Source organism: Galeopterus variegatus, unplaced genomic scaffold (genome assembly GCF_000696425.1).
Source record: "Galeopterus variegatus unplaced genomic scaffold, G_variegatus-3.0.2 Scaffold4793, whole genome shotgun sequence".
NCBI lineage: Eukaryota > Metazoa > Chordata > Mammalia > Dermoptera > Cynocephalidae > Galeopterus > Galeopterus variegatus.
In genome coordinates, this window is record NW_007730904.1 from 42,058 (window position 1) to 68,688 (window position 26,631).

A 26,631-nucleotide genomic window follows, 5' to 3' on the forward strand; every position below is an offset into this window, starting at 1 on the left:
CACAGATTTCACGTTAATGGAATTGACCAATTCTTTGAAAAGCAAAAACTACCATATCTCACCCAAAATGAATTACATAACCTAAATATTCCTAAATGTTAAATAAATTGTATTTGTAGTTTAAAAACTACCAAAAATGAGATCTGCAAGTTCAGATGGTTTCATTGCTAAATACTACCAAATACTTAAAGAAGATATAACACTTGTGCTCCACAATCATTTCCAGAAAATAGCAAAGGAGGGAACTCTATTTACCAATTTTATGAGATTGGCATTACCCTGTACCAAAACCACAGAAAGTACTAGGAGATTACAGACCAATACTCCTAATGAATAGACTAGCGAATCTAAAGCATGGTGAAATACCACTTCATAGCTATCAACCTGGTTAAAATAAAAAGTACTGATGATACCTAAGTGGAGCAACTGGAAGTGTTATATGTTGCTGGTGGCAATGCAAAATAGTATAGCTCAACTGGAATACTGTTTGACAGTTCTTATAAAGATGAACATAATTTTCATATGAATCAACAATCTTATTCCTATGTATTTATCCTAGAGAAAAGAAAACTGATGTTCACATGGACAACCGTACATGAATGTTTATAGCAGCTATGTTCATAATTACCAAAAATTAGAGTGCAAATGTCTTGTAATAGATGAATTAGTCAACTATGTTACATCCATACAATTGGTTGCTACTCAGATCTGAAAACTGTTGATATGCAAAATAACTTAGATTAATCTCAAAGGAATTATGCTAAGTGTTAGAAGCTTGTCTCAGTGTTATGGTCTATATGATTCCGTTTATATGATGTTCTTGAAGATACAAAATTGTAACAAGGAATGGTTCAGAAGTTGCCTAGGTTTAGGAGCTGAGGGAGGGCGTGTGTTGGAATGACTGAACTGTTTTGTGTACTGATTGTGGTCACACACTTCCATAATGTGTTTAAATCACAAAAATAAGCACCACACACACAACGATTTTACTGTATGTTAGTTTAGAGAGAGAGCGTATACCTTTATAGGGCCCTGGTAGGCAGCAATTCTAAGGTGCTATCCCTATTTCAGAGACTTTTTATAAAAGAAAAATGGGAGTTTAATCAATGAAATATGATAATTAACTACTGCAGTTTGCCAGTTTCATTAGCACAATTAAAAAGGAATTATTCTACTCAGTGTAATGTCATTTTCACTGATATCCTATTATGCCTTAACATTTGGTAGTGAAAGGGGTGTATATTGGAAACTGCTGAGAATCCTGGTTACCCCACGAACATACGATAACATTTGACATATGTTGCTTCAGTTAAAAAAAAAAGTAGAATAACTCCTATATTGGTTGTTGAATTGGGAAATTGTCTACCTTGTTTTTAGGTTCTGTCAGTATGTAGAGTGCTTGGCAGCCTTGACTCTAGACCACATTTCTTTGTTTGAATCCTGGCTACTCAACTTATTAGCTGTGTGGTTCTGGACAAGTCATTTAAATCCTCATCTATAACAAGGACATAATTTTACCTCCTTCATAATATTTTGCTTAGAACTTAATGAGTTAATATATATTCTATTATAATACTATAATACATAATAATTACCGGATATTAATTTCCCATTGAGAAATCATCTAATGATTTGGTTAAAGTGCTCTGCCTCAATAGCTTTTTAAAAAAATTTATTGTGGTAACATACATATAGCTTAAAATTTACTATCATAACCATTTTTAGTATGAAGTTCAGAGGTATTAAATACATTCATAAGGTTATGAAATTACTATCATGCATCTCCATAACTCTTCATATTGTAAAATCAATTGTGTACCCATTAAAAAAATAACTTCCTATTCCCCCTGGCAACCACCGTTCTACTTTCTGTCTCTATACTTTTGACTACTCTACCTCATGTAAATGAAGTGGAATTATACAGTATTTGTCTCTTTATGACTGGTTTATTCACTCAGCATAATGTTTTCATTGTTCATTTGTTATAACAAATGTCAGAATTTCTTTTTTTTTAAGGCCTAATAATATTCTATTGTATGGATATATACCACATTTTGCTTATCTCTTCACCTACTGATGGACACTTGGGTTGCTTCCATGTTTTAGATTGTAAATAATGCTGCTGTGACCATAGGTTTACAATTATCTCCTTGAGAGCCTACTTTCAATTTTGGGGGATATATATATAGAAGTAGAATTGTTGTATCATATGGTAATTCTGTTTTTAGCTTTTTGAGGAAGTGCCATACTGTTTTCCACAGTGGCTGTGCCATTTTACATTTTCACCAAACAGTGCACGAGGGTTCCAAATTCTCCACATCCTTGCTAACATTTGTTATTTTTTGTTTGTTTGTTTGTTTTAATAGCTGCCATTCTAGTGGGTGTAATATAGTATCTCATTGTAGTTTTGATTTTTATTTTTCTAATGATTAGTGATGTTGAGTATCTTTTCATGAGCTTAAATGACCATTTGTGTATCTTTGGAGAATTTTGAATCAGGTCTTATTTGGTTGATTTTTAGGAGTTCTCTATATACTGTGGACATCAATACTGTATCAGATATATGATTTGTGAATATTTTCTCTCATTCCTTTAATATGTTGGTAGTGTCTTTCGATGCACAAAATTTTAAAATTTTCATGAAGTTTGATTTTTTTGTTGTTATTGTTGTTGCCCACGCCTTTTGTATTATATCCAAGAAATCACTGCCAAATCCAGTGTCATGGAGATTTTTCCCTATGCAGTCTTCTAAGAGTTCTATAGAATTAGATTTTACGTTTAGGTATTTGCTCCATTCTGACCTAATTTTTCCATGTAGTATTAGGTAAGGGTCCAACTTTATTCTTTTGCATGGGGCTATCCCCATGTATATCAATTTATTTTTCCCAGCATAATTTGTTGAAAAGACTGTCCTTTCCCCATTGAATGGTCTTGGCACACTTGTCAAGAATCATTTGGCCATATATGTGAAGGTTTCTTTTGGGGCTTTCTTTCCCTGTACTGTTGGTCTATATTTATGCCAGGACAATGCTATTTTGATTACTGTGGCTTTGAAGTAACTTTTGAAATCAGGAAATATGAGTCTTCCAATTTTGTTTTTTTCAAGATTGTTTGGGCTATTCATGAGTTCCTTGAGTTTCCATTTGAATTTTAGGATGGGTTTTCTTTCTTTCTTTCTTTCTTTCTTTCTTTCTTTCTTTCTTTCTTTCTTTCTTTCTTTCTTTCTTTCTTTCTTTCTTTCTTTCTTTCTTTCTTTCTTTTTTCAAGATTGTTTGGGCTATTCATGGGTTCCTTGAGTTTCCATTTGAATTTTAGGATGGGTTTTCTTTCTTTCTTTCTTTTTTTTTTTTTTTTTCTTTTTGGCACAAAAAGTCATTGGGATTTTGACAGGTATTGAATTAAATATGTATATCAATTTTGGTGGTATTGATACCTTAACAATTTTAAGTTTTCCACAGGGCTGGCCAGTTAGCTCAGTTGGTTAGAGCATGGTTTTATAGTTCAGATCCCTATGCTGGCCAGCTGCCAAAAAAACCCACAAAAAACTACCAACCCATGAATATGGGATGTGTTTCCATTTATCCTGTCATCTTTAATTTCTTTCCACAATGTTTTATAGTTTTTATTGTACAAGTCTTTCACCTCTTTGAGTTCATTCCTAAGTATTTTATTCACTGTGATACTACCATAAATGGAATGTTTTGTAGTTTCCTTTTCAGACTGTTTATTGTTAATATATGGAAATGCAACTGATTTTTGGTTTTTCACTTTATTGTTATTTTGCTCAATTTATTTATTAGTTCTAATAGTTCTTTTTTGGTGTGGGGGGGATATCTAGGGTTTCTACATACAGTGTGAACAGAGGTCATTTTACTTCTTTACTTCATACAATGTGACCTCTGTGAACAGAGGTCATTTTACTTCTTTATTTCCTATTTGAATGCCTTTTATTTATTTATTTTTCTTGTCTAATTACTCTGGCTAGAACTTCTAGTACTATGTTGCATAGAAATGGTGAAAGTGTCATCCGTGTATTATTTCTGAACTTAGAGGAAAAGCTTTCAGTAAATACTAAATACTAGCAAACCAAATTTAGCATCATATTAACAGGGTTATACACCAAGGTCAAGTGGGATTATCCTGGAATGCAAGGATGGTTCAACATATGAAAATGGATCAATGTAATTCTCTGCATTAATAGAATGAAGGAAAAACAAAACAAAACACATGGTCATCTTGACGCAAAAAGTGTTTGGCAAAATTCAATATCCTTTTATGAGAAAAACTTGGAATAATTTCTACCCCAACATAAATAAAAGCCATCTATGACAAACCCACAGTCAGCATCATACTAGATAGCTTTTTACTTAAAGGAGGGCTAATATCTTTCTATTTATTAGTAACATTGCATTAATTAATTAAAATTTAAGGACTTTCAAAGGTACTTTGAGCTTTCTAAAGTACCTTAAAGCTATTTGCAAATGAAAGCAGAATTTTTCTTGTTGTTTCATGTTCTTAGTTTTTTCTTAAGTTAAACTTTAACGAGTTCTCCTGTTGTTTTAATAGTGCATTACAGATCTTTATGTAACGTTATGTGACATACCCAAGACCTTATTTTGTCCCTTGGTCATATATAAATATACTTTCTGAATGAATGGATAATTTTTGGATAAAAGGACTAGTATATACTCAATTATTTTTTTCTCTTTTCTATTTTCTTGAAACTTATTGTCAGATAAACTACAGATACAGAGATCCAAACCAAACAAATTTATACCTTGAAGGATAATGCATATATATGTGGGACATCACTGAGATCAAGAGTAGAACTTTTTCACCCACTGCAGAAGCCCTTTTCTGTGCCTTTACTCAGTTATGACCTCTGCTTTCCTCAAAAGTGACTGCTATCCAGATTTTATAGCAATCTCTTCCTCACATTTTTTAAGAGCTCAATTACAACATGCATTAACAGACACTATAGTTGTGACATTTTTAACAGAAATGACATTTTAATCTCATTTGTACTGGGTTGAATTACATCCCCCCAAACTCACTGAGGGTTGAATTGTGTCCCCCAAGTTTTATGTATTAGAAACTTGGCCTCCACTGTGACTGTTGGAAGGGTGGGAAATCCTATTATCATAGTTGAAAGGTGGAGCCTTGAAGAGATGATTGGATTGTAGGATGGTGCAGTAGTGAACGGATTAAAAATGGTGGTCAGGGGCGTGGTTCTGAGGGCTTTAAAAGAAGAGGAGTGGTTCTGAAGGCTTTAAAAGAAGAGGAGAGTCTGTATCTCTCTCTTCGCTTCTATCATCTTGCAATGTGAGACCTCTGGGTCACTGTCACCACTACCACATCAACTTTGGACTTCCCAGCCTCAGAAACTGTGAGCAATAAATTTCATTTCTTTATAAATCACCCAGTTCCATAGAATTTTGTTATAAGCAACAGAAATGGACTAATACATCATTTAACCTACAGTTTTTCTGTCCCTTTATTTTTCCTACAATTTGCCTTTTTCTGAACCCAGACCATTTGACCTTTAAGTGTTTTCCTGTTTTGGATTTTAATGACTGCATATTTATGCAGGGTGTAGTTCTGTACATTTCTTTATATCTCTCAGTCCTCTACAAAGTGACAGCTGGATCGTGAAGCTTGATCAGATTTAGTTTTATCTTTTTGGCAAGACTAGAAATGGTATGCTTTTTTTTTTTTATCAAAAGGCACCTAATGTTCCGTTGTCTTTTATTTTGTGATGATAGCAGTTGTTGCTACTCAAAGCCTAGATTTGTTAATACATTGGGGGGATTGCAAATCACAGTTTCAATTCTATCAATTGGCTTTCATATATTAATTGGAGTACTTTCATATAGAAATGTTTTCTTTTACCTATTATTTAGTTTTAAAAAAAATTTTTCCATATAGGAAAGATAAATGTTTGGTTATTTTTCTTTATCAGTTTTCAAGTGAGTGAGTGGATTCTCTATTATCCTCCAAAGTTACCGGTTAGTTTGTGTGCATGGGTGTGTGCAAAGATGTAAAGATGAAATACCTTGTGAGTTAGTGATACTTTTGACTCAATATTAATCTATATCTTATTTCTTCCACAGTGATATGGGGAATAATATAGTTAGGATATTTCATAATTATACAATTATTTTATTTAACAATATATACTGTATAGTCTGAGTACCAATACTAATACTATCAACCAATGTTATTTCAGTAAAGAGTTAATTTTCTTTTCATTTTTTATCCCATTCAATCTTCTATTATACTGTTATATTTATGCTGTATTTATATAGCCATTATAGATTATGTAGCCATTCTGTAATGTATTCTCTTAATTTAGCCCTTATTTAGTCATTGTTCTATAAGTTTCATGCTGCCTAACATCCTCATGTTTCTCTCTCCCTAGACTTCTGTTGTCTTAAGCGTGAGTGCTAGTCCATTCTTCAGGAAAGATTCATGAGAAGATTAATCCTGAATTTATGTTAACTGCTTGTGAGCTTTATACTTGAAAGCCAGTTTTACTGATATAAAATCCTGGGCTCGTATTTTTCTCCTGAATATCTTACGTATATTTCTCCATTTTCTTCTTGCATAAATTCTGATGATTCTTATTTTATTCTCTTATATCTGTATTCTTTTTGTTTAAGTAACCAAAGGAATGTTTTTTTTTTTTTTCCTTAACCTCTAGCAATTTTGCTAGAATATGTCTTGGTATTGGTTTTTATTTGTAAACATTTGCAAGTATGTGATATATAATGTGCTTTTGATTTCTGTATATAAATGTAAATTTCAGAAAAGTTTTCTTGAGTTACAATTTTTACTATCCTCTTTTCCTTATCATGAATTATTATTCTGTGAATGCTGGGCCATCTTTTCTAACTTTAATATTTGTCAGTTTTTATTGAATCATTTTTCTCTCTTCTTTTTTTAAGTGGCTGGCTGGCACAGGGACCAAGCCCTGGACCTTGGTGTTATTAATGCCATGCTCTAACCAGCTCTTTCTTCATTTTCTATTTAAAAATTTTTCTCTATTTTTACATTCCTTTTCTCTTAAAATGTTATGTTATATTTGTGTCACTCCTAGCTTTGTTTTTATTTCTGATGTGCTTTCTTTTATTTCTCATTCTTTCCTGAGTTCTCTCGCCTAATTTCTGAGTTTTTCTAACTCATGTTTTTCATGCCTTGTTTCTTTTTTTTTCATGTTTCATTACTTTTATATTGTTTAGCTTGTTTTTAAATAGTTTAGTTTTGATTGTTTTGATAAGCACATCTTTTTGGTATGCCCTTTTTATTTCTAGGTTGTTATTTTGCTTCTTATTTTCTTTTGTCTTGTATTTTTGTGTGGGTTTGACTTTGATACTTTCTCCATTATTCATTTTTATAAGAAGTTAATTTTATTGAACTTTAAATGAAAGGCAATTTTCAGGATACTCAGGGAGCCCTCTCTTCTCTTGGTTTCTTGTGGTGTCTACAGTATGGCAGCTCAATCATGAGCTTTCTTGGCTTTGTTCACCTCTCCCACTTTTTATTTTTTATTTTTTTGGGCACCTGGCCAGTACAGGAACCTGAACTTGTGACCTGGGTGTTATTAGGCTGTGCTCTCTAACCAACTGAGCTATCTGGCCAGTTCCTCCCACTTTTTATATGGAAATTCTTTCTTTTGATTTTATTGTTTCTGTCCTGTGTAATTTTGATTCTACTCCGTGTTTCTCCTCTAGTTTGATCCTGTGGTAAAAGGGAACTTTGCTATGCCAATTTTTTTTTTAAACATTCCATGCTCCTGGATTGGAAGAATTAACATGGTTTGCCAATTTTGAGAGTACACAATCTCTTCAACTTTAATTGAATCAAGTACACTTGTATTGACTCCACAGAAAGCTGAGTGGGTAAAACCCCTCCAAATTAGCCACTGTTTTCAAGTTGGCCTAGTGATTTTCAGTGCATATGTGTAAGCTACCTGGGGTTCTTCTATTACCTGGTCATCAGACATCCTGTTATATCGCTTCCCTCTACTTCTTCCTGTGTAAGTTCTGTTATGTTTGGTCCTGCATCTTTGTTGGTGGTTCATCTTCATGTGGTTGTACTTTGGGGTTATGATGATACCTTAATTAAGTTTGTTGAAAATGTTGTTCATGGGCTTTTGGTGTTTTTCCTAAATTTTCTTTTTATGTGAGGATTCTCAGAGATTAAAAATGCTGTTTTTGCTGTCATTACTATCTTTGAAGAGTTCCCTTTTATTCTGTTTGAAATGAGTTATTTTTTCTACTTTCATAGAAAAGTAAATATATGTATATATTCTCAAATGGCAGTAAAGACAAAATAATGTGTGTTTGTAGCTGTGCTTCTGTGTGTGTGTGTGTCTATTACATTAAGGTTCAAAAATATGATTTTTGTATCTTGCTAAAGCTTAATAAACTTGGAATTACATTATATTGAAAGTAGTTTTTAAGGCTGATCTTATTCACTTGGTAGTTATGATCTCTCTGTCTAGATTTTTTTTTATTTAACAGTCTTTTTGTTTAACATTTCTAATTTTTATTTAACAAATTGAAGTCAGAGAATGTATATATTAATTTGCTAGGGCTGCCGTAACAAAGCACCAAGACTGGTGGCTTAAAAAACAGAAATTTGTTTTCTCACAACCCTGGATGCTGTAAGTCTGAGATCAAGATTTTGGTAGGGTTGGTTTCTTCTGAAGTCTCTCTCCTTGGTGTGTAGGTGGTTGTTTCTCATTTTGTCTTCTCTTGGTCTTTCCTCTGTTCATGTCTGTGTCCATAGTTTCTCTTCTTATAAGGACACTTATCATATTAGATTAGGGCCCACCCTAAATACCTCATTTTATCTTCAGCATCTCTGTAAAGACCCTATCTACAGTTATAGTCACATTCTGAGGTACCAGTGGTTAGGATTCCAATGTACGAATTTGGCATGGGGGACAGTTCAGCTCATAACAATGTGTGTTAGTCATGATCCTAGCACAGAGCCTGGAAAACAATAAATTTTCAGTATCTTCTTTTTTTTTTCATGACCGGCAACGGGATCACAATCCTCGGTGTCGCGCCCGCACCGTGCTCAGCCAGTGAGCTGACCGGTCCCTATATGGGATCCGAACCCTCGGCGGGAGCGCCGCCACGCTCCCAAGTGCCGCACTCAACCGAGTGCGCCACCGGGCCGGCCCGAGTATCCTCTTGTTCATACTGTTTGCTAAAGCTTGGAGATGGTATTGGGAAATTATAAATTGTAGTTTAGGAGTTTGTAATCTTGTGGGAAAGAAAGATGAGTAAAAACTATACACATAAAAACTATGATAAAAGTAAAATCAACATGCAGAACAGTATTAGAAGAAAATATCACTTAGGATGCTAACTTTACATAGATTTGGGTTAGAAAGCTTAAAGTTGGTAAATTCGTGCCTGTGACCTTTGACAAATTACTTGCTTTATAGATTCTCCTTACTTATCTATAAAATGGGGAGAATAAATCATATTGTTTGGTTGTTGTAATGATTAAGTAAAACAATAAAGTGTCTACCACAGTAAAAAGCAAAGGCAATATTAAAAAATATATGGTATGGCATGAGCACTACATAATCAGAGTGTACACACTGTCTGTTGGAATAATTACTGGCTGTGAGGAACTAGTATGGTTTTTTGATATGTAGTGCCTGGGTATCAGTGCTATGTGTAAAGTTATTACGGTCACCTTATGTGTAGGCCTTTCCCCAGGGACACTGTGTTAGTAATGTAGTGATTTGTACCTGAAGAAAGGGAGAATGCTGGGTGTGTGCATATATGTGTTTGAGAGAGATACTTTTATGTATCAGAACTAGAGGTTTGGTGGAGATGTGGGGCTACTGTAACACTAAAAAAGTCTCCTTAGTGATTGTTACCTCCACACTCTTCCTCTGTCCACCCTTCTTCCCCAGAAATACATATAAAATGCTGGCCATAGTCATTAAAACAAATGGTGTTTGAGGAAGACCTTATTGGAGAATTAGGCAAAGAAACGAAATGGCATTGCAGTCAGGGGGAACATGTGTGTCAGTCCAAAGATAATATGTTTAGGAAATTGTAGGTAGTGCCATTTGGTTGAAGAACTAGGTGTGAGGCCCGGGGTTGTGGATGATCATATTTTGCCTTCTATTAGGATAAAAGGAGGTAGGACTTCTATGATGAGAACTTGGAAATTCTTAGTTATCAGGCAAAGAATGCTTAGACGTTTGCCAGTGTAGTAGGGTTGTAGAGAGATACACCAATAGGAAAGATACAGATGTAGATATAAGGAATTGGCTCATGCTGTTATGGAGGCTGGTAAGCTTAAAATCTACAGAGCTGGTGTCTTGGACTATCAACTGATTGGATACAGTTGACTCATATTGTGAAGAGCCATCTGCTTTACTCACTGTACCTATTTAAATGTTAATCTCCTCTAGAACACCCTTACAGAAACACTTAGAATAATGGTTGACCAAATATCTGGGCATCCTGTAGCCCAGTCTAGTTGATATAATTAACCATCACAGCCAGTATAATAAAATTAAGTTGTGCATTATTTCTTTTGGCATAATTATTACTGGCAAATATATATGTATGTTGACCATTTAGGAGTTCTTGGGAATGGGGATGAAGTATTAACTGAAAAATTTAGCTTATTAATTAATGCTTATAGCTTATAATATGCACTTGTAGATTTCAAGTCATATTATGGTGTAATTTTTATCTCTTAAGTCACATTGAGCTACATGACACTTAGATGCTATAGATAAATGAAGAGTTATTCAGTGTAAATCGGTACATGCTAAAGTGATTTTTTAGGGCCCCTACTTGTTTTGACATCAAAATATTTCATCACGTGCCACAGGTGGCCTTTTAGGAAGATTTTTTTTTTTCCTTTTTTTTGTCTTTTTTACTGACCGGTAACGGGATCGCAACCCTCGGTGTTGCACTCAGCCAGTGAGCGGGAACCGGTCTCCACATGGGATCCGAACCCTCGGTGGGAGCGCTGCCGCGCTCCCAAGCGGCGCACTCTCCAGTGCGCCACCGGGCCAGCCTGAGATTTTTAAAAATCTATTTGAAAAATTGGGAAATGTAAAAACTAAAACTCAGAGGCTAATATTAGTCATCAAGTTGACAAGTCAGGTATGATTTAATGTTAAAACTAATATTTTTATAATTCATCCTTAGGTCTTTTTGGGGGAAAAGAAAGACTAGATTCTTATGTTAGAGATTTATGACTCTGGAAAGCAAAATGATTTTATGGTTCTCCTCAGTGCTGCTGTTTTTGTTTTAACCTCTAAAAATTTCTGTGTGCTTTATTAGTAGTTAGAACAGAAGATTAAGAATTCTAAAGACTTCTCTTTTTGTTTTGATTTTATCATTTACCTCCAAGAAGTTGTTAAATACATTGCTTTGAGAAAATTATTAGAATTACTCATATTATGTTGGCAAAGAAGTTTGTGTTTTATGAAAAATAATTTTAATCATGTTTTGTACTTTTTCCTCTCTCAGTAAGTTTGTGGATGCTAGAATAACCATGAGATTGAGGAGGTTCAATTTATTGGAGCATTGCTACTATAGTTACATTCTTTCCCATTCTGAACTTCCAGGTGTGTGGTATACATACAGTCATTACTGTTCTTTGTTTTTTTTTGAGAAGATCATAAGTAAATTAATATTCCCATTGAAGATAGTGCATGTTGGTGAAATGATTAATAGCAATCACATAAAATGTTTCAGCCTAGATCTAGTGGACAAACTAAAATATGAACAATGAGAACTAGTGAGTATCCATTTTAGTTTTAAAGAAATTCAGGGGTGAAAACATAGGAGTATTACTCAAAATGTGTATTCCATCAATGTATGTAACTATTGTATATTTGGTGAAACTTTGAAATTTGAAAAAAAAAATAAACAACTTAGTGGGATGACATTGATATGGATTGTTGACCAAACTTGGAAATATTAAGAACATGATGGACCATTTGAAGTCTAATGTGGATCATATTTTGAATAGACAAAAGGAATCTCAATTTATGTTTTTATTGAATATATATGTTCAGAACAACAATAATTCTGCCAACTTTTATTGGATGTTTACTTGCACCATACACTATATGCAATTTTACTTATATTAACTCATTTAATCCCCATTAAAATCCCATAATGTGTGGAGTCTATTATTTATTTAAGTATGGCTCCTGTGAAAGATCTCTACAATGAGAAGTACAAGCCACTGCTGAAAGAAATTAGAGGATACAAAAAGATGCAAAGACCTTCCATTCTCATGGATTGGAAGAATCAGTATTGTGAAAATGTCCATACTTCCCAAAGCAATCTAACATCTTATGTAATCCCCATCAAAATTCCAATGAGATTCTTCTCAGAAATAGAAAAAACAATCCTAACATTCATGTGGAATAACAAAAGACCCCAAATAGCCAAAGGAATCCTGGGGGGAAAAAAATCCAAAAAAGAGGCATTACATTGCCTGGTTTCAAATTATACTACAAAGCTATGATAACTAAAACAGCACGGTATTGGCATAAAAACAGACATGGACCAATGGAACATAATAGAGAACCCAGAAAGCAATCCATGTACTTACAGCTAACTGATCTTTGACAAGGGCACTAAGAACATACACAGGGAAAGGACAGCCTCTTTGATAAATGGTTCTGGGAAAACTAGATATCAATGTGTAGAAGAATGAAACTAGACCCATCCTTTCACCATATACAAAATCAATTCAATATGGATTAAAGACTTAAACATAAGACCTGAAACTATAAAACTCCTAGAAGAAAACATAGGGGAAGTACTTCAGGATGTAAGACTGGGCAAAGAAAGACTTTATGAATATGAACTCAAAAGCAAAGGTAAAATAACCTTTTTTTTTAAAAAGGAAAAATAAACTAATGGGATTGTATAAAACTAAAAACCTTCTGCACATCAAAGGAAACAATCAACAGAGTGAAAACACAACCTACAGAATGGGAGAAAATATTTGCAAACTATACATATGACAAAGGATTAATATCCAGAATATACTTAACAGTTAAAAAAAATCTTTTAAAAATGGGCAAAGGAGCTGATTAGACATTTCTCTAAGGAAGATATACAAATGGTCAACAGTACATGAAAAAATGCTCAATATCACTAAACATCAGGGAAATGCAAATCAAAACCACATTGAGATATCATCTCACCTCAGACTGGCTACTGCTAAAAAGACAGAGAAGAACAAATGCTGACAAGGATGTGGAGAAAGGGGCACTCTTCTATGCTATTGGTCGAAATGTAAATTAGACCGGCTGTTAAGGAAAGCAGTATGGAGTTTCCTCAGACAACTACAGATAGAACTGCCATATGATTCAGCAATTCCTCTCTTGGGTATATACGCAAAGGAATGGAAATCATCAGGTCGAAGGGTTAGCTGCACTCCCATGTTTATCGCAGCTGTGTTTACAATAGCCAAGATGTGGAACCAACCTAGATATCTATCAGTGGATGACTGGATAAGGAAAATGTGGTGTATCTGCATAGTGGAATACTACCTAGCCATAAAAAAGAATGAAATCCTGCCATTCTCAGTATATAGATATGCTTAGAGAAAATTACATTATGTGAAATAAGCCAGGTACAGAAAGAGAAATACCGCATGTCTTCACTCAAGTGGGAGCTGAACAATAAATAAAAAAGTAAAACAATTGCAATAATATGTTGAACTTTCAAAAGGAGAGAAGAGAACAGTGTTTACTAAAGGTGGGAAACGGCTAAGAGGGTTAATGAGAAATTAAGGGTCACAAAGAATGCTTACAGTTTGTAATGATGACTATATTAGTTTTCCTGATTTGATCATAACGTATTGTATGCAGGTATTGATATTCAACTCTGTACCCCACAAATATGTATAATCAATTATGTTTCAATTAGAAGCAAACATATCTCCTGCCTTTTAAAAAGATATATATATATATATATATATATGTATGTATACATATATATATATGTATACAGTATATATACATATATATATATATATTTCTAAATAAGTTAATATATTTTTTCATATAAAAGCTTACTCTGACCCCTAACTCCCACTCACCAAGAAGAGCAGGCACAACATTAACTCAGATGTACAACAAATCTCCCTTTCTTTACTTTCTCCACTCTATTTGATTTCTACTGGTTGGCAGATTCACTAAAGGCAGGTCACGTCTTACTCAGCTTTGAGCCAACAGTGCCTAGCACACTACAGGCATCAATAAATGAATGGACTCATCTAGTTGATGTCCCTGTCCTTGAACTGTTCTTTTACAGATGTGTGATTAATGATACTCTTTTTAAAGATAAACTCCTTGTAGAAAATTTGACTTTGCATAGAATTTGATCTTTAGTCTCTCCTCTTGTTTTACACATGTGAAATATTGCCAAAGCATGAATATACTACTTTCAGTTTCTGTTGTGATGTGGAATTGAATTTGTATAAAATTTAAAAAATTGTATCTGGTTCAGTAATTTGACAAATATATTGAATACCTATCAAATTCCTGATGTTTGTAATTATTAATGTATATATTTTTTTCCCACTGTATATCACCTTTCTAATATTGGGCAAGAAATTGCTGAATTGTAAACCCTGGTAAGCCATGAAGATAAAAATAATGGGTCGGTTTGGGTTTCTTCAATTGTTTTACATCAAAAATATCAAAGTTTTTGGCTGTACAGTGGGCAATTTAATACTTATTTTTCACTAAACTCATCATCTTTCAATTGCTACACTGTGGGAAAAAATTACAGAGATTTGTGAAATTACCCAAAAGGAATTATGCTATTTTGGGGAAATTAATCAGCTATAGTAGGCAATTTATGTTTTTTAAATAGAGAAACCTTTTGTCATACGTTGTATATAATCAGTGCAATAACTAAGCAAAAGTTTTCAGCATGACTGTACATCAGAATCACTTTTGGAACTTCACAAAAATACAGACTACAATCTTATTGGATGAGTTGTAAACATATGTATTAGAAAAATATAGAAGGAAAACACAAACGTACTTGTAGTTAATGCTGATATACAACCAGTTGAGAACCACTGAATTAGAATAGAGAATTGATGAAGATTTCGAATGTAGTCTAATCTTTGAATGACTGTAGACGGATTGAGGATTTATCATTATTAGTAGTAAAGGATGTCTTGTTATCATCCATAGACACTATAAGAAAGTGGCCAGTATAGCAGAGATCTTTGTGGGATCCAAATGGCTAGGAATTACAAGAGATTAGTTGACAATATAAAATTCAGAACAACAAAAGACCCACCATATTTATTTTTTGCCTTGAATCTAGATCTCTACTTATGTTTTGCTCCCTTGATCTTTAGTGAAGAGAGAGGCAAATTTTAAATTCTTCTACTATTAATATATTTTCATTTATTTTTCCTTTTAACTTATTTCTTCTTGAGGGAAGGAGCTTTTAAAATATACTTTGAAACTTAAAGAAAAGGTGCAAGAATAGCACAAGTTACTTCCTTATCTTTTAACAAAATTCATCAGGTTTTTACATTTTGCCTCATTTACGTCTCATTTCTATGCATTTCTTTCTGTCCCTCCCCACACAGAATTATGAGCTAATCAATGGGTGATGTTTTAAGGCACTAAATTTATTGGTAATTTTGTTACACAGCTATCTAATAAAAATAGAATTCTAAATAATCTGTGAGTCTTATAAGAAATCACAATAGAAATTATAAAATGTTTACAGTGAGAGAAAATGAGTAAAATCTTCTAAACTGAAAATGATCTAATTTGAATCAAATGAAAATATCAGTGTTTGATGTACAGTTATGCTCATATTAGAGGAAAATTTAGAGCCATAAATGTAAATAAAGGAAAAGCAGGAAGTCAACAATGTAAACATCTTTTTCAAGAAATTAGAAAAGAATGACAAGCAAAACCCAAAGACTATAATGAAGAAAATACTGAAGAAAATGATGAAAACCTGTGAACTAGAAAACAAACATACAATAGAGAATCAGCAAAAATTTTCTTGGAAGATGTTGATAAAATTGGTAATACTTTGGCAAGAATGATTATGAAAAATACTGTGGAATATAAGATAAAGCAAATGTACTTCACAGGGCCTGGTTTTCCAAAGCCTTGCAGTTTCAAATATTGACCTTGCAAAGGACAGGAAATTTTCCTCAGGCTATAAAGTCTCTGCTGTAAGATAAAGAATTCTAACACAGCAAGGTTGCTGGCTCAAAGACAGCCTAGTTACTGATTAGTATGTAAAGATACCAGGAAATTGATGTAAGAAGGAATGTTTGCTAAGATCAAGCTTTTGTTGGTGGACCACTTAATTGCCTTAATGGTCTGTCATCTGACTTGTCTTTACTGAATGTTATCAGCTTCTATTGTTAAACTTGTTAAAACTTTAACCCCACCTGTGTCTCTTACTGTAATTTCCTGGGCTAAAGAGTAAATGCAGGAAGAAAACCCCAATTCGGGGTTATTTTCCTAAGGAAGGAATGCCTCTCACTTGAGGGTTCCAGGGAAGTTAACCAGTTTGGGGCTTCTCACTGCTCAGAAGAGATGGGCTTTGAGTAATCCTTTGCAGCTCCATCACCCAGGGGAAGAGGGGTGACAAATCCATGGGGGGCAAAGCAACAAAATACTAAATTACCAAGTAATTAGTATCAGAAATAAAAAAAGAGTATTTTATTAAAAATGCAGTTCCTGTGGATAATAAAATAAGATATTCTGAGCAACTTTATGCTATTAGTCATGAGAATTTAGATGAAATGAACACACTCTTAGGGAAATGCAACTTACTATACTAATACAGAAAGTAGAGAATATAAATAGTCATCCATTTAAGATATTGAATCTGTAATTAAAACCCTCCCACAAAAAGGCAGTTGAGTTTTTTTTACCAGTGAATTCTACAAAGCTACTTAAAAGAAAACATAAAATCAGTCTTATACACTTTTTCATAGAATAGAAAAAGAACACTTCTCAGCTCATTTTATGAGGACACTATAACTATTTAATGAAAATATAATAGGACCTTATAAAAAATTAAATTATGGTCTAATTTTTCTCAAGCATAGAGGCAGCATTCTAAATTTTTTATAGATCAAATTATTGATTGGAAAGGGGAAATAAAACTATTCTTCACAATTAACATGTTTGTGTTTGTAGGGAATTTAAAATAATTGAAAAAAACAGAGTTTTTCCTAGCTCATTTTATTATAAAGAGTTATCTGATTTTGTCACCTGTTTATATCTTGCTGCTCATTATTGTTCCATAGCACTTACTGTCTGGAACATTAATTTGTGACCTTGATTATTTTGAATATTATTGGGATCATTCTAAATAGGCTTTCTAGAGTTGGTAGCAACCTTACAGGTGAGTGAACAGAGTACTAAAGAGGTGAAATGATTTAAGATAGTATAGCTAGGTATAGCAGATCTGTATTAAGAATAGAGGAATCCTCTCAATCCATTTGAATTACTTTGTTTACATATACCTAATTTTCTTGAATTTGTTTGGTATAAGAGAGGGAAGAATGTGTGCTGTTCTTTTACAAATATTATTACAGAGTAGGAAGCATTATAGGAAAGGCATGAGCTTTGGGCAGACCTAGATTTAGAAACTCTTGTGAGAGAGTACAGGAATTGTAACAATTAGCTAATAACATATATTTATTTCGAGGCATTAAATGGGATAATGCATTATTACAGAGTAGGAAGCATTATAGGAAGGGCATGAGCTTTGGGCAGACCTAGATTTAGAAACTCTTGTGAGAGAGGACAGGAATTGTAACAATTAGCTAATAACATATATTTATTTCGAGGCATTAAATGGGATAATGGCTATCAAAGCATTAAGCGTTTTCATACAAAAATACTTGATGTTCAATAAATTTTGATGTGTTTGCCCTCTCTTCCTTTCGTTTTAGTGCTGTAGAATAGCTCTGTGTTTATAAGCCTCATTTCATTGGATTTGAATTTTTTTTCTGCTACTCATAACCCTGTGATCTTGGCAAGTATCAAAGTTCCTGAATCTGTTATACAGATTCATAATAATACTGTTCTTGTAGTGTCATCATGAGGATTGACATTAATATAACACATAGCTCCTGAACAAATAATATTCTTGACATGTGGGAGGTAGTAATAGGACTACAATTATCTGGTGACATTATTATCTTAAATGACCTGTCCTCCCTAGCTTTGCTTGGAAGAATCATTAATAATTGTTAGATCAGTGATTATATGGAGCGTGTTATAATAGAGTTGCCCATGTAAGAAGCAGCTGGATCAAATGTTAATCAAACACAGTTTTGATTGGGGACTTCTGCTTAAAATTAGGCTCTGTTTTCTTTATCCATGACATAATACCATTGATATGTATTGAATTGTGTTCCCCAAGGTTTTTACATTAGAAGCTCAATCCCCAGTGTAACTGTTAAGAGGTTGGGATATCCTATTATGGTAATTGGAAGGTGGGGCCTTGAAGAGGTGATTAGATTGTGAGGACTGTGCCATAGTGAATGGATAAAAAATGGTCGTCATAAGTGTGGTTCTGAGGGCTTTAAAAGGAGAGCTTGGGAGAGTCTCTCTCTCTCTGCTCTGACACTTTGCCATGTGAGACCCCTGTCTTACTGTTGCCACCACCAAGGCCTTCACCAGATGTGTTCCCTGGACTTTGGGCTTCCCAGCCTCCAAAACTGTAAGCAGTGAATTTCATTTTCTTTATAAATTACCCAATTCCAGGTATTTTGTGATAAGCAACAGAAAGAAACTAATACAACTATGAAATGCATCCAGGGTTTCTGGAGCTGAATATCACTAAGTCATACAGTTTATATTTTTAAGTCAGACCATCTCAAATAAGCCTTCCAAATTTGAAGAGAATTGTTTTAACCATTGTCACTTGTTTTCGTCACTTGTTTAAGTTTCGTTTGAAACTTAAAATTTTATCTATTGTCTTTTTTTTTTTAATCTCAGAAAGAATTTCACAAGAACTTTGTATAGTTATGGACACAAAAGAAGATAGAGAACACGTAGGTCATCTTCTTGAAGAAGTGCTAAAAAATGAATTAAATGTAAGTATTTAAAGACTGAGTTTGATAAACTTTATTTGCCACAAATTTTTAGAGTATAAAAATATCTTCCTTGAAAAGGCATCAAAATTCTTCAGTCCTAATGTTCTTATTTTGATGAGATCCTTTGGTCTGCCAACACTTATGACTTGAGATATTATACTCCATCCCCCTTTCCATTCCTCTTACAGGTTTTCTTTCCATCTCCACGTGGGACTTTCATTAGAAAGCCCTGCCCAATGCATGTTCTCCCCAGCCTAAAGCCAAGACTTGTCTTGAGAGCCACAGTGCCCAGCACATGCTAGATGCTTGGTAAAGTTTGTTGACTGTATGAAGACGAGAGAGATTAGGAAGACAGAGGGGAAAAAAGAGAGACCGATAGTGACAAAAGATGGGATAATCATGATATTGAAAAAGTGAATATAAGTTCCTCATTTTTGAACTGATCTTCTTAGTTAAATTCATATCTAATATTAGGGCTAGGAAAATAGAAGAAGCAGTAAGTTTGGGGTGTCTGTAAGGAACTACTTGAAACTTTCACCATTAAGAACTTCCACTAATCATTTTTATGACAACTTTGTATTTTGAGGCATTTTGTTTACCTAACGGATTTTAGTAAACTTTATGTCCCTGTTTTCATTAAAATTGAAACTTCCAGAGTTTATGATCAACATGTGATGACTTTTTTAACAACATATACGCTATAGTTCTAGTCAAAAGCAGAAGAAGAAAGTTCATTTTGGTTAGCTGTGTAATTTTATCACAGCGTCACAGTTGGAGGGAGAATAGGCTCTGATGTAAGACTGCCTGCACTTGGATGTCAGCTTTGTTGCCTAATTTCTTTATCTGTAAACTGAAAACATTAATAACATGTACATTATAAAGTTGGGAGGAATGAATAAAATAGATATATTTAAGCAATTTAAATATATCTATTTTATTCATTCCTCCCAACTTTATAAATTGCTTAGAAAAACATCTGCATACAGTAAGTTTTTGATGAACACGAACTATAATGATTAAACTTTCAATGATAAGTTGAGACAGTGGTGTGACGATAGGGGACTTGGGTAGTAGAGATTATTATTATTTCCCAAACTGCAGTGCTGTATTGGATACATGAGTAGTTAAAAGCATAGATTCTTGGGATGTATAAAAATTTAGTGAACCCTGGTCTCTGGGATAAGTTCTAGAATCTAAGTTTTTAATGAGATCCCTTAGGTGGTTTTGATGACTGTCAGTGCCAAATTCTACAGTAGCATTTGAAACAACAGTCCAGAGCTGAGAACGTCACAGCTTTCTAGTTGTATTTTAGGAATAAAGGTCATACTATAATTTTCTGTTCTGTGTTGTTCTTATTCATTGGCTTTCCATGCATTCCCCATCTACCTTTGGAACTTTTACTACCTTGTTCTCTGCTTTCTGTCTTAAGTCCACCTGTTAAGAATCTATTTCTAAGTTCTATGTCCCAGTTTCACTGTAGAATATTTAACTATAGGTAACTTTCCATTGCCTGATCTACTGAAAAATAGCTGCCTCAAAAATAGCTTTCTGCTATTAGATCATCTCATTCATGCTTTATCCACTCAGTGCAGAAGCCATAAGACGGGACACTCAAGGAGTGCTGCTGGAACACTGGATATCAACCAACCCTAAACTGAGAGAGCTAGGTTTCTATACTGTTGTTGAGCAGCCAGTTGCTGGATCCTGTATGTCTAATTCATTGAGTTGGGCTTTCCAGCATTACACATACCCTACAAAGAGTCTTTTTGGGTACAGATACTGTGATACTCACTTTTTGGTGCTTTTCCTATGTGTTTTTAGTGATGAAATGACATGGCATTCAGGGATACGCATAAAGGTGCATCACTGTCCTTATGTGATTTATGCAGCACCCTGTCTTCTCAGGTCCTGTTCTCCTCATTTCCAGTGACCTTAATTTTCAGTGTACTTCATCTACCTACCCCTTGGGCCTGGTGTACATATTGCCATCATCTTACCTGTGTTGAAAAACAAATACTAAGTCTATTCCTCTCCTTATCACAATATTTTATTATTCCATTTCTTTTACTAAATTATTCCCACTGTACATAGTTCAATTTAATGGGGCATTCCAGGCTCCCTATCTTCTCCTTCTCTTTCAGACACCCTTTGTTTGATACTCTTCCTTACCTTACTTAGATTCCATGCTGCATCATTTCAGTCATTTTTCTACCAAAACCATCAACTCCCTGGTCCTGATCCTTCCGAGGCACCCACTTGGGAAGACTCTATTCATGGGTCAGTCTTTCACTTTCTTTGAGCCTGTACTCAATCTTGAACAATGTTGGCTAAAATCATACAACAGTGCAGATTGTTGCCATTAGAAATACTGCTTTTCGTTCTCCAGTGGGCACTGAATGTTTCAAAGCAATCATGCTATGATTCCATAGTGAGCACTCATTCTCCTTAGTGGATGTTTTAGACCTCTTCCACTCTCCTCAAATGCCTAATCCAGGTTTTCTTATCCTCAGCACTATTTACATGTTGGTTTAGATAATTCTTTGTTGTGAGGGGGTGTCCTGTGCATTGTACACTGTTTAGCAGCATCCCTAACCTCTACCTAGTAAATGCTACTATCAACCCCCCTCTCACAGTTGTAGCAGCCAGAAATGTCTTCAGACATTGCTAAATGTCACATAAAGGGAGGCAAAATTACCCCATCCCCCAACCCCCAAATGAGAACCCCTGCCTTAACTCTATCGACTTTACTTCTACTCTTAGATATGGTCTTGTCTCCAACTTCAAAGAGTAATTCTACAGTTCCATATTGGGTGTCTCTATCTTCCTGGCACCATATCTCTAAAAAATCTTGTATCCATAGCTGTTCTCTTATTAAGACTATTCCCTCTCCTGAGTTCTGTCTCTTCTCTCCTCCTTCCCCACTCTGTCACTTCCATCAGCATGACAAAATATGTAAGTTCCTTCCATTAAAACAAACGAATTCTCTCCTAACCCAAAGTTACCCTGCAGTGAGACTACCATAAGGTAACCTATTTTCTCACCCCTCAGTCTGTTACAATCTGATTTCCATCCCAACTTTTCCCTTGGAGCTGCTCTTAGTGAAGTGCTCAGTGAGCTCCCTACTGATAAATCCACGATATATTTATTAGTTCTAACCTTACTGGATTTATTGCAGTGCTTGATTCTTCTAGAAGGAATCTTATCCTATGGATTCTATAGCATCTTTTTTTGTTTAATCATTCTTTTATTTGGGTTTCCTTTTCTTGGTTTCTTTTGCAGGATTCTGTTTGTAATTTTTAGGTTTCTGCACACAGGTGAGTGGGCTTCTCTAAAAGCAATGCTGATGGGTTCACATATCATTTATTTTCTAGGGACACAAATTATTCCCTAGCCCTAGGTTTAGTTATTCACTATCCTGTGTTTCAGACCTGTATATCTGATCTGATGTTCCTCAGAACATTAAACTTAAATGTAAATCACGTTTCACATTTATAAACTGTTGTACCAGCTAGTCCTTCTCTATCTTCTGGAAATGTATATCATACCTAGTTACCTACACCTGATGTCATCTTTGACTAATTCTCTCTCTCTCAGTACCCCTGAAATGTATCCTTTTGACTTAATCACTGTTGCCACTATCCTAGGCACCCCCAACTCTTGTTGGGATTATTGCAACAGTCTGCCGACTGACCTTCAGCCTCCATTCTTGCCCCAACACAAATCTGTTTCTTGCTTTCCATTGCTCCTAAATTAGTGTAAAAATTTCTTGCCATGTCTAAGTTTTTTCGTATTACTACTACTAATAATGAAAGTGACAAAAACAGTAGTAATATAAGCCTACAGTTTTCAGCACCTATTTTGTGCTAGGAACCATAATGTGTGCTCTTAACAACCCTCTGAAATAGTTACTATTATCCTTATTTTTCACAAAAGAGAACTGAGATGCAGAGGGAGTGTACAAATCATCCTTGCTAACATCGTTGTGAAGTGGCAGAACAGGAGCATGAACTTTCATTCACATGAGACCAAAAGCTAGTGTCTTAACAGACACGCTTGCCAAATAGCCCTACACTGTCTGCACTGTGCACTCTGCAGGCCAGCTATACTTCTTTTAGTTTTTCAAATGCAGTATTGCTTTCCTACCTCCAGGGCCTTCACCTACGATGCCATGTTCCTCAGGGAGATTTTCCTGCCCACCTTTCTCCCCAAACCTGGTTTATATGTCCTTCTATTGTGTTCTATGGGATACTGTACGATCCCATATGAGGTCATCACAGAGCCTAGTGCAGTCTTGATACAAGAGGGACACTTATTAAATGTTGAATAAATGAATGGATGGATAAATGGCCATGACTAGTTATTACCAAGTTGATCGTTGTATTATGTGTTGTATTATGCTTATTGCATAACAAATTACCCCCAAATTTAGTGACTTTAAATGACCGACATTTACTATCTCATGGTTTCTTTTGGTCAGCAACGTACATGTGGCTTAGCTGGGTTCCTCTGGCTGAAGGTCTCTCATGTAAATATAGTCAAGCAGTCTGCTAAAAGCTGGGGCTGCAGTCTCATCTCAAGATTTGATGGGGAAAGGGATTTTGTTCGAAAATTTACCAAAATGGTTGTTGGCAGGCTTCAGTCCCTTTCCTTGTGGGCTTTTCCATATGACTGCCTTGCAAAATGGTACTCAAAGTTGAAAGCACAGTCTTTTTGTAATTCTTACAAGTGACATGCCATCACTTGTGTCATTTTCTGTTCATTTGAAGCACACCAGTATGTCCAGCCCACACTCAAGGTGGGGGGAGAATTATGCAAGGTTGTGAATACTATGAGGTGTGGGTATCATTAGGGGGATTTTAGAGGCTGCCTATCACAAACATATCTGTTACTAACGTGAAAAATAAAATACTAAAGTGGCCATTCTTGCCTCCTGTAGTATGCGAGGCAGTACTGTATATATGTCTGATTCTTCTCTGAATATCAGAAATTTGCCTTATTCTTCCTAAAATTTCCTCATTGAAATCATTATCCATTCAACCTATAATCCCTTTGCTAAATAAGTGGAGGCATAATCTATTTTATGTGGAAATGCATATGTAATAGAGCCTACTAGAAATTCTATATGACAAACACCAGAGACATCTGAATAGTTTTGGAATCAATGTCAGACAAGAGGAGGTAACTAGCTAAAATCAGTAGCCTGAGGTCAAACTCTCACCAAGAAATGAATATAATATTCTGAATTAAATGCAGTTCTATTCATTGTAAACCACCATGGCAAAATTTGAAATTCCAACAGAGAAAAGCATTAATGACTAATTTGTTTAGATTTTTGTGTTGATAGGTCCATAATATAACCCTAGGCAACCTGTTGTACAAGCTGATAAAACATACTGAATATAAACTGAATTTTAGAAGAAATGAGCCTACTAAAGAGTGATATAGTCATTTTTCCATATTATTGACAGCTTCTGAAATGGATCCTGAGGTTCTACTGGGCTTTGCATATCTTTCCTTTTCACCTTGCCTCATTCTCCCAACCCCTGCCTCCACATCACTTATGATTAGAAATTATCAATCATGTACTTAAAAAGAGAGAATACTGTTATGAACTCTCATATGTTGATGACCTGATTACCTAGCTCAATAATTATCAACTCATGGTTAATCTTGTTTCTTCTATAACACCACTCATTTCTCCCAGATCATTTTGAAGCAAATTTCATACATATTATTTCATTTGTAAGAAAGAAGGTTTCTTCTGCTAAAATATAACCATAACACAATAATCACACCCCAAAATATCAGTACCAATTCCTTAATAAACTCAAATGTCAGCAGGGTTCACTTTTCTCCAATACTCCTATACATTGTTTTCCCATTTGTTTGTTTTTAATCAGTATACTAACAATGCTTATTAATTGGCACTGGTTAGTATGCCTTTTAAGACTCTTTTAATCTATAGCTTTTCTCTTCTTTTTTTTTTTTACAGTAATTTTTGGGGAAGATATAGGATAAATTGCCTTATAGAATTACCCATAAGGTGGGTTTTAATGATTGCTTCCCTGTGGTATCAAGTAACATGTCTGTGTGCCCCCCGGATAGCCTCTGAACTTGTAGTTACATCTAGAGTTTTGTTCAGATTCAGGCTAATTCTTTTCCAGCAAAAAGAGATTCATTTCTTTTCCATAGGTAATAACGTATACTTCTACCTAGTCGTCTATATATTTGTGGTGTGGCAGCCCTCAGTGCATCAGTTAGATCCATTAATATGTAAAGGCTGAAGAATGGTGATACTAGGTATAACACAAGCAATGTGGAAGTTTTGGGCCCTGCTCTGGAGAGTGTCAATGAGTGTTTATTTCTTTGAAGATTATAAACTCACGACTTTAAAAAATATTTAGTGTATTTCAATCCATTGCAATTTTTACTTTTACTGATAATTCTAATAGTCCAGCTTTCCACCATTAGAAGCCTCTTCAAATTAGCTTGAATCCTTTTGGCCTGAAGCTAGAAATTTTTTTGAGCTTTCTTGCTTTCTGGTATAAGATGTTCTAGTTCATCTTGTACATTTCCTGACCAAACCTGGAACCAACCAGGTCTCCAACTGGCTGCTGCTTGATTGGTTATTGTTTACAGGTTTTATTTGCTTGATCAGAAGTAGAAAACATTTCTTCTTCTTCTTCCTCCACCTCCTTCTCCTCCTCCTTTTCTCTCTCTCTCTCTCTCTCTCTTTTTAATACCTCCTGAATTCTCAGTGATATTTAAAATTCAAGGTTGTGGAATTTTAATTAATTTTATCTACTTATATCTCTATCTTTCTCTTATAGCGGAAATTCTTGTTTTCCATGATTCCAACATAACACATTTGGGTTTTTTCCATGCTACACACAGAATGGTCTTGTCATATCAATCTCAATATATGAACAAATATTTGATTCCTGAGAGTAGTGAAAGGTTGTTCTTTTTCCCCTATCTTTAGGACATATCCTATTAATAATGTGTAATCAAATTTATGTGTTTTCAAGTCATTTCAATACTACTTCTCTGAGTGGTTATGCCACTAACTGGACACACAAAATTATTTGCTTTATTTTATTTTTTAGGTATTGCTTTAAAACAAAACAAAACAAATCTGTTCTGTAATTATGTGTGAGATATGGTATCGAAAGCAAATCTATAAAAAAAAAATTGTGTTTGAAGAAGTCTTTCATCTCTATCGTCTGTATCCTGTTGCCTCCCTTTTCTATAAGTAACCATTTTAAAAAAAATTCATGGCTTATTACTTGCACTGTTTATCAGCATCTGTATAATATATTCCTTTTGGTATTTATGAAGATTTCCTTTTCTTCCCCCCTTGATGACTACCTCTATATTAATATTATTTTAAAATAAAACTTTTGTCTTTTATTTGCTTAATTTATTATTATTATTATTATTTTTTTTTAACTTTTGATTGTTTTGTTTTTATTGAAACATAATTGATTTTACATATTTTTTGGGTAAAGT

General features: G+C 34.4%; 1 protein-coding gene across 1 annotated transcript in view; it reads left to right on the plus strand.

Moving 5' to 3' along the window:
- Positions 1-26,631, plus strand: part of LOC103603793 (isoprenoid synthase domain-containing protein-like) — a gene marked incomplete at its 3' end in the record, with an annotated part of 87,411 nt that overhangs the window by 32,447 nt on the left and 28,333 nt on the right. Inside the window, exon 3 of the mRNA XM_008588371.1 lies at positions 19,025-19,122. Coding sequence (XP_008586593.1) covers positions 19,054-19,122 — 69 coding nt within the window. The remainder of the gene's footprint in view (positions 1-19,024; positions 19,123-26,631) is intronic.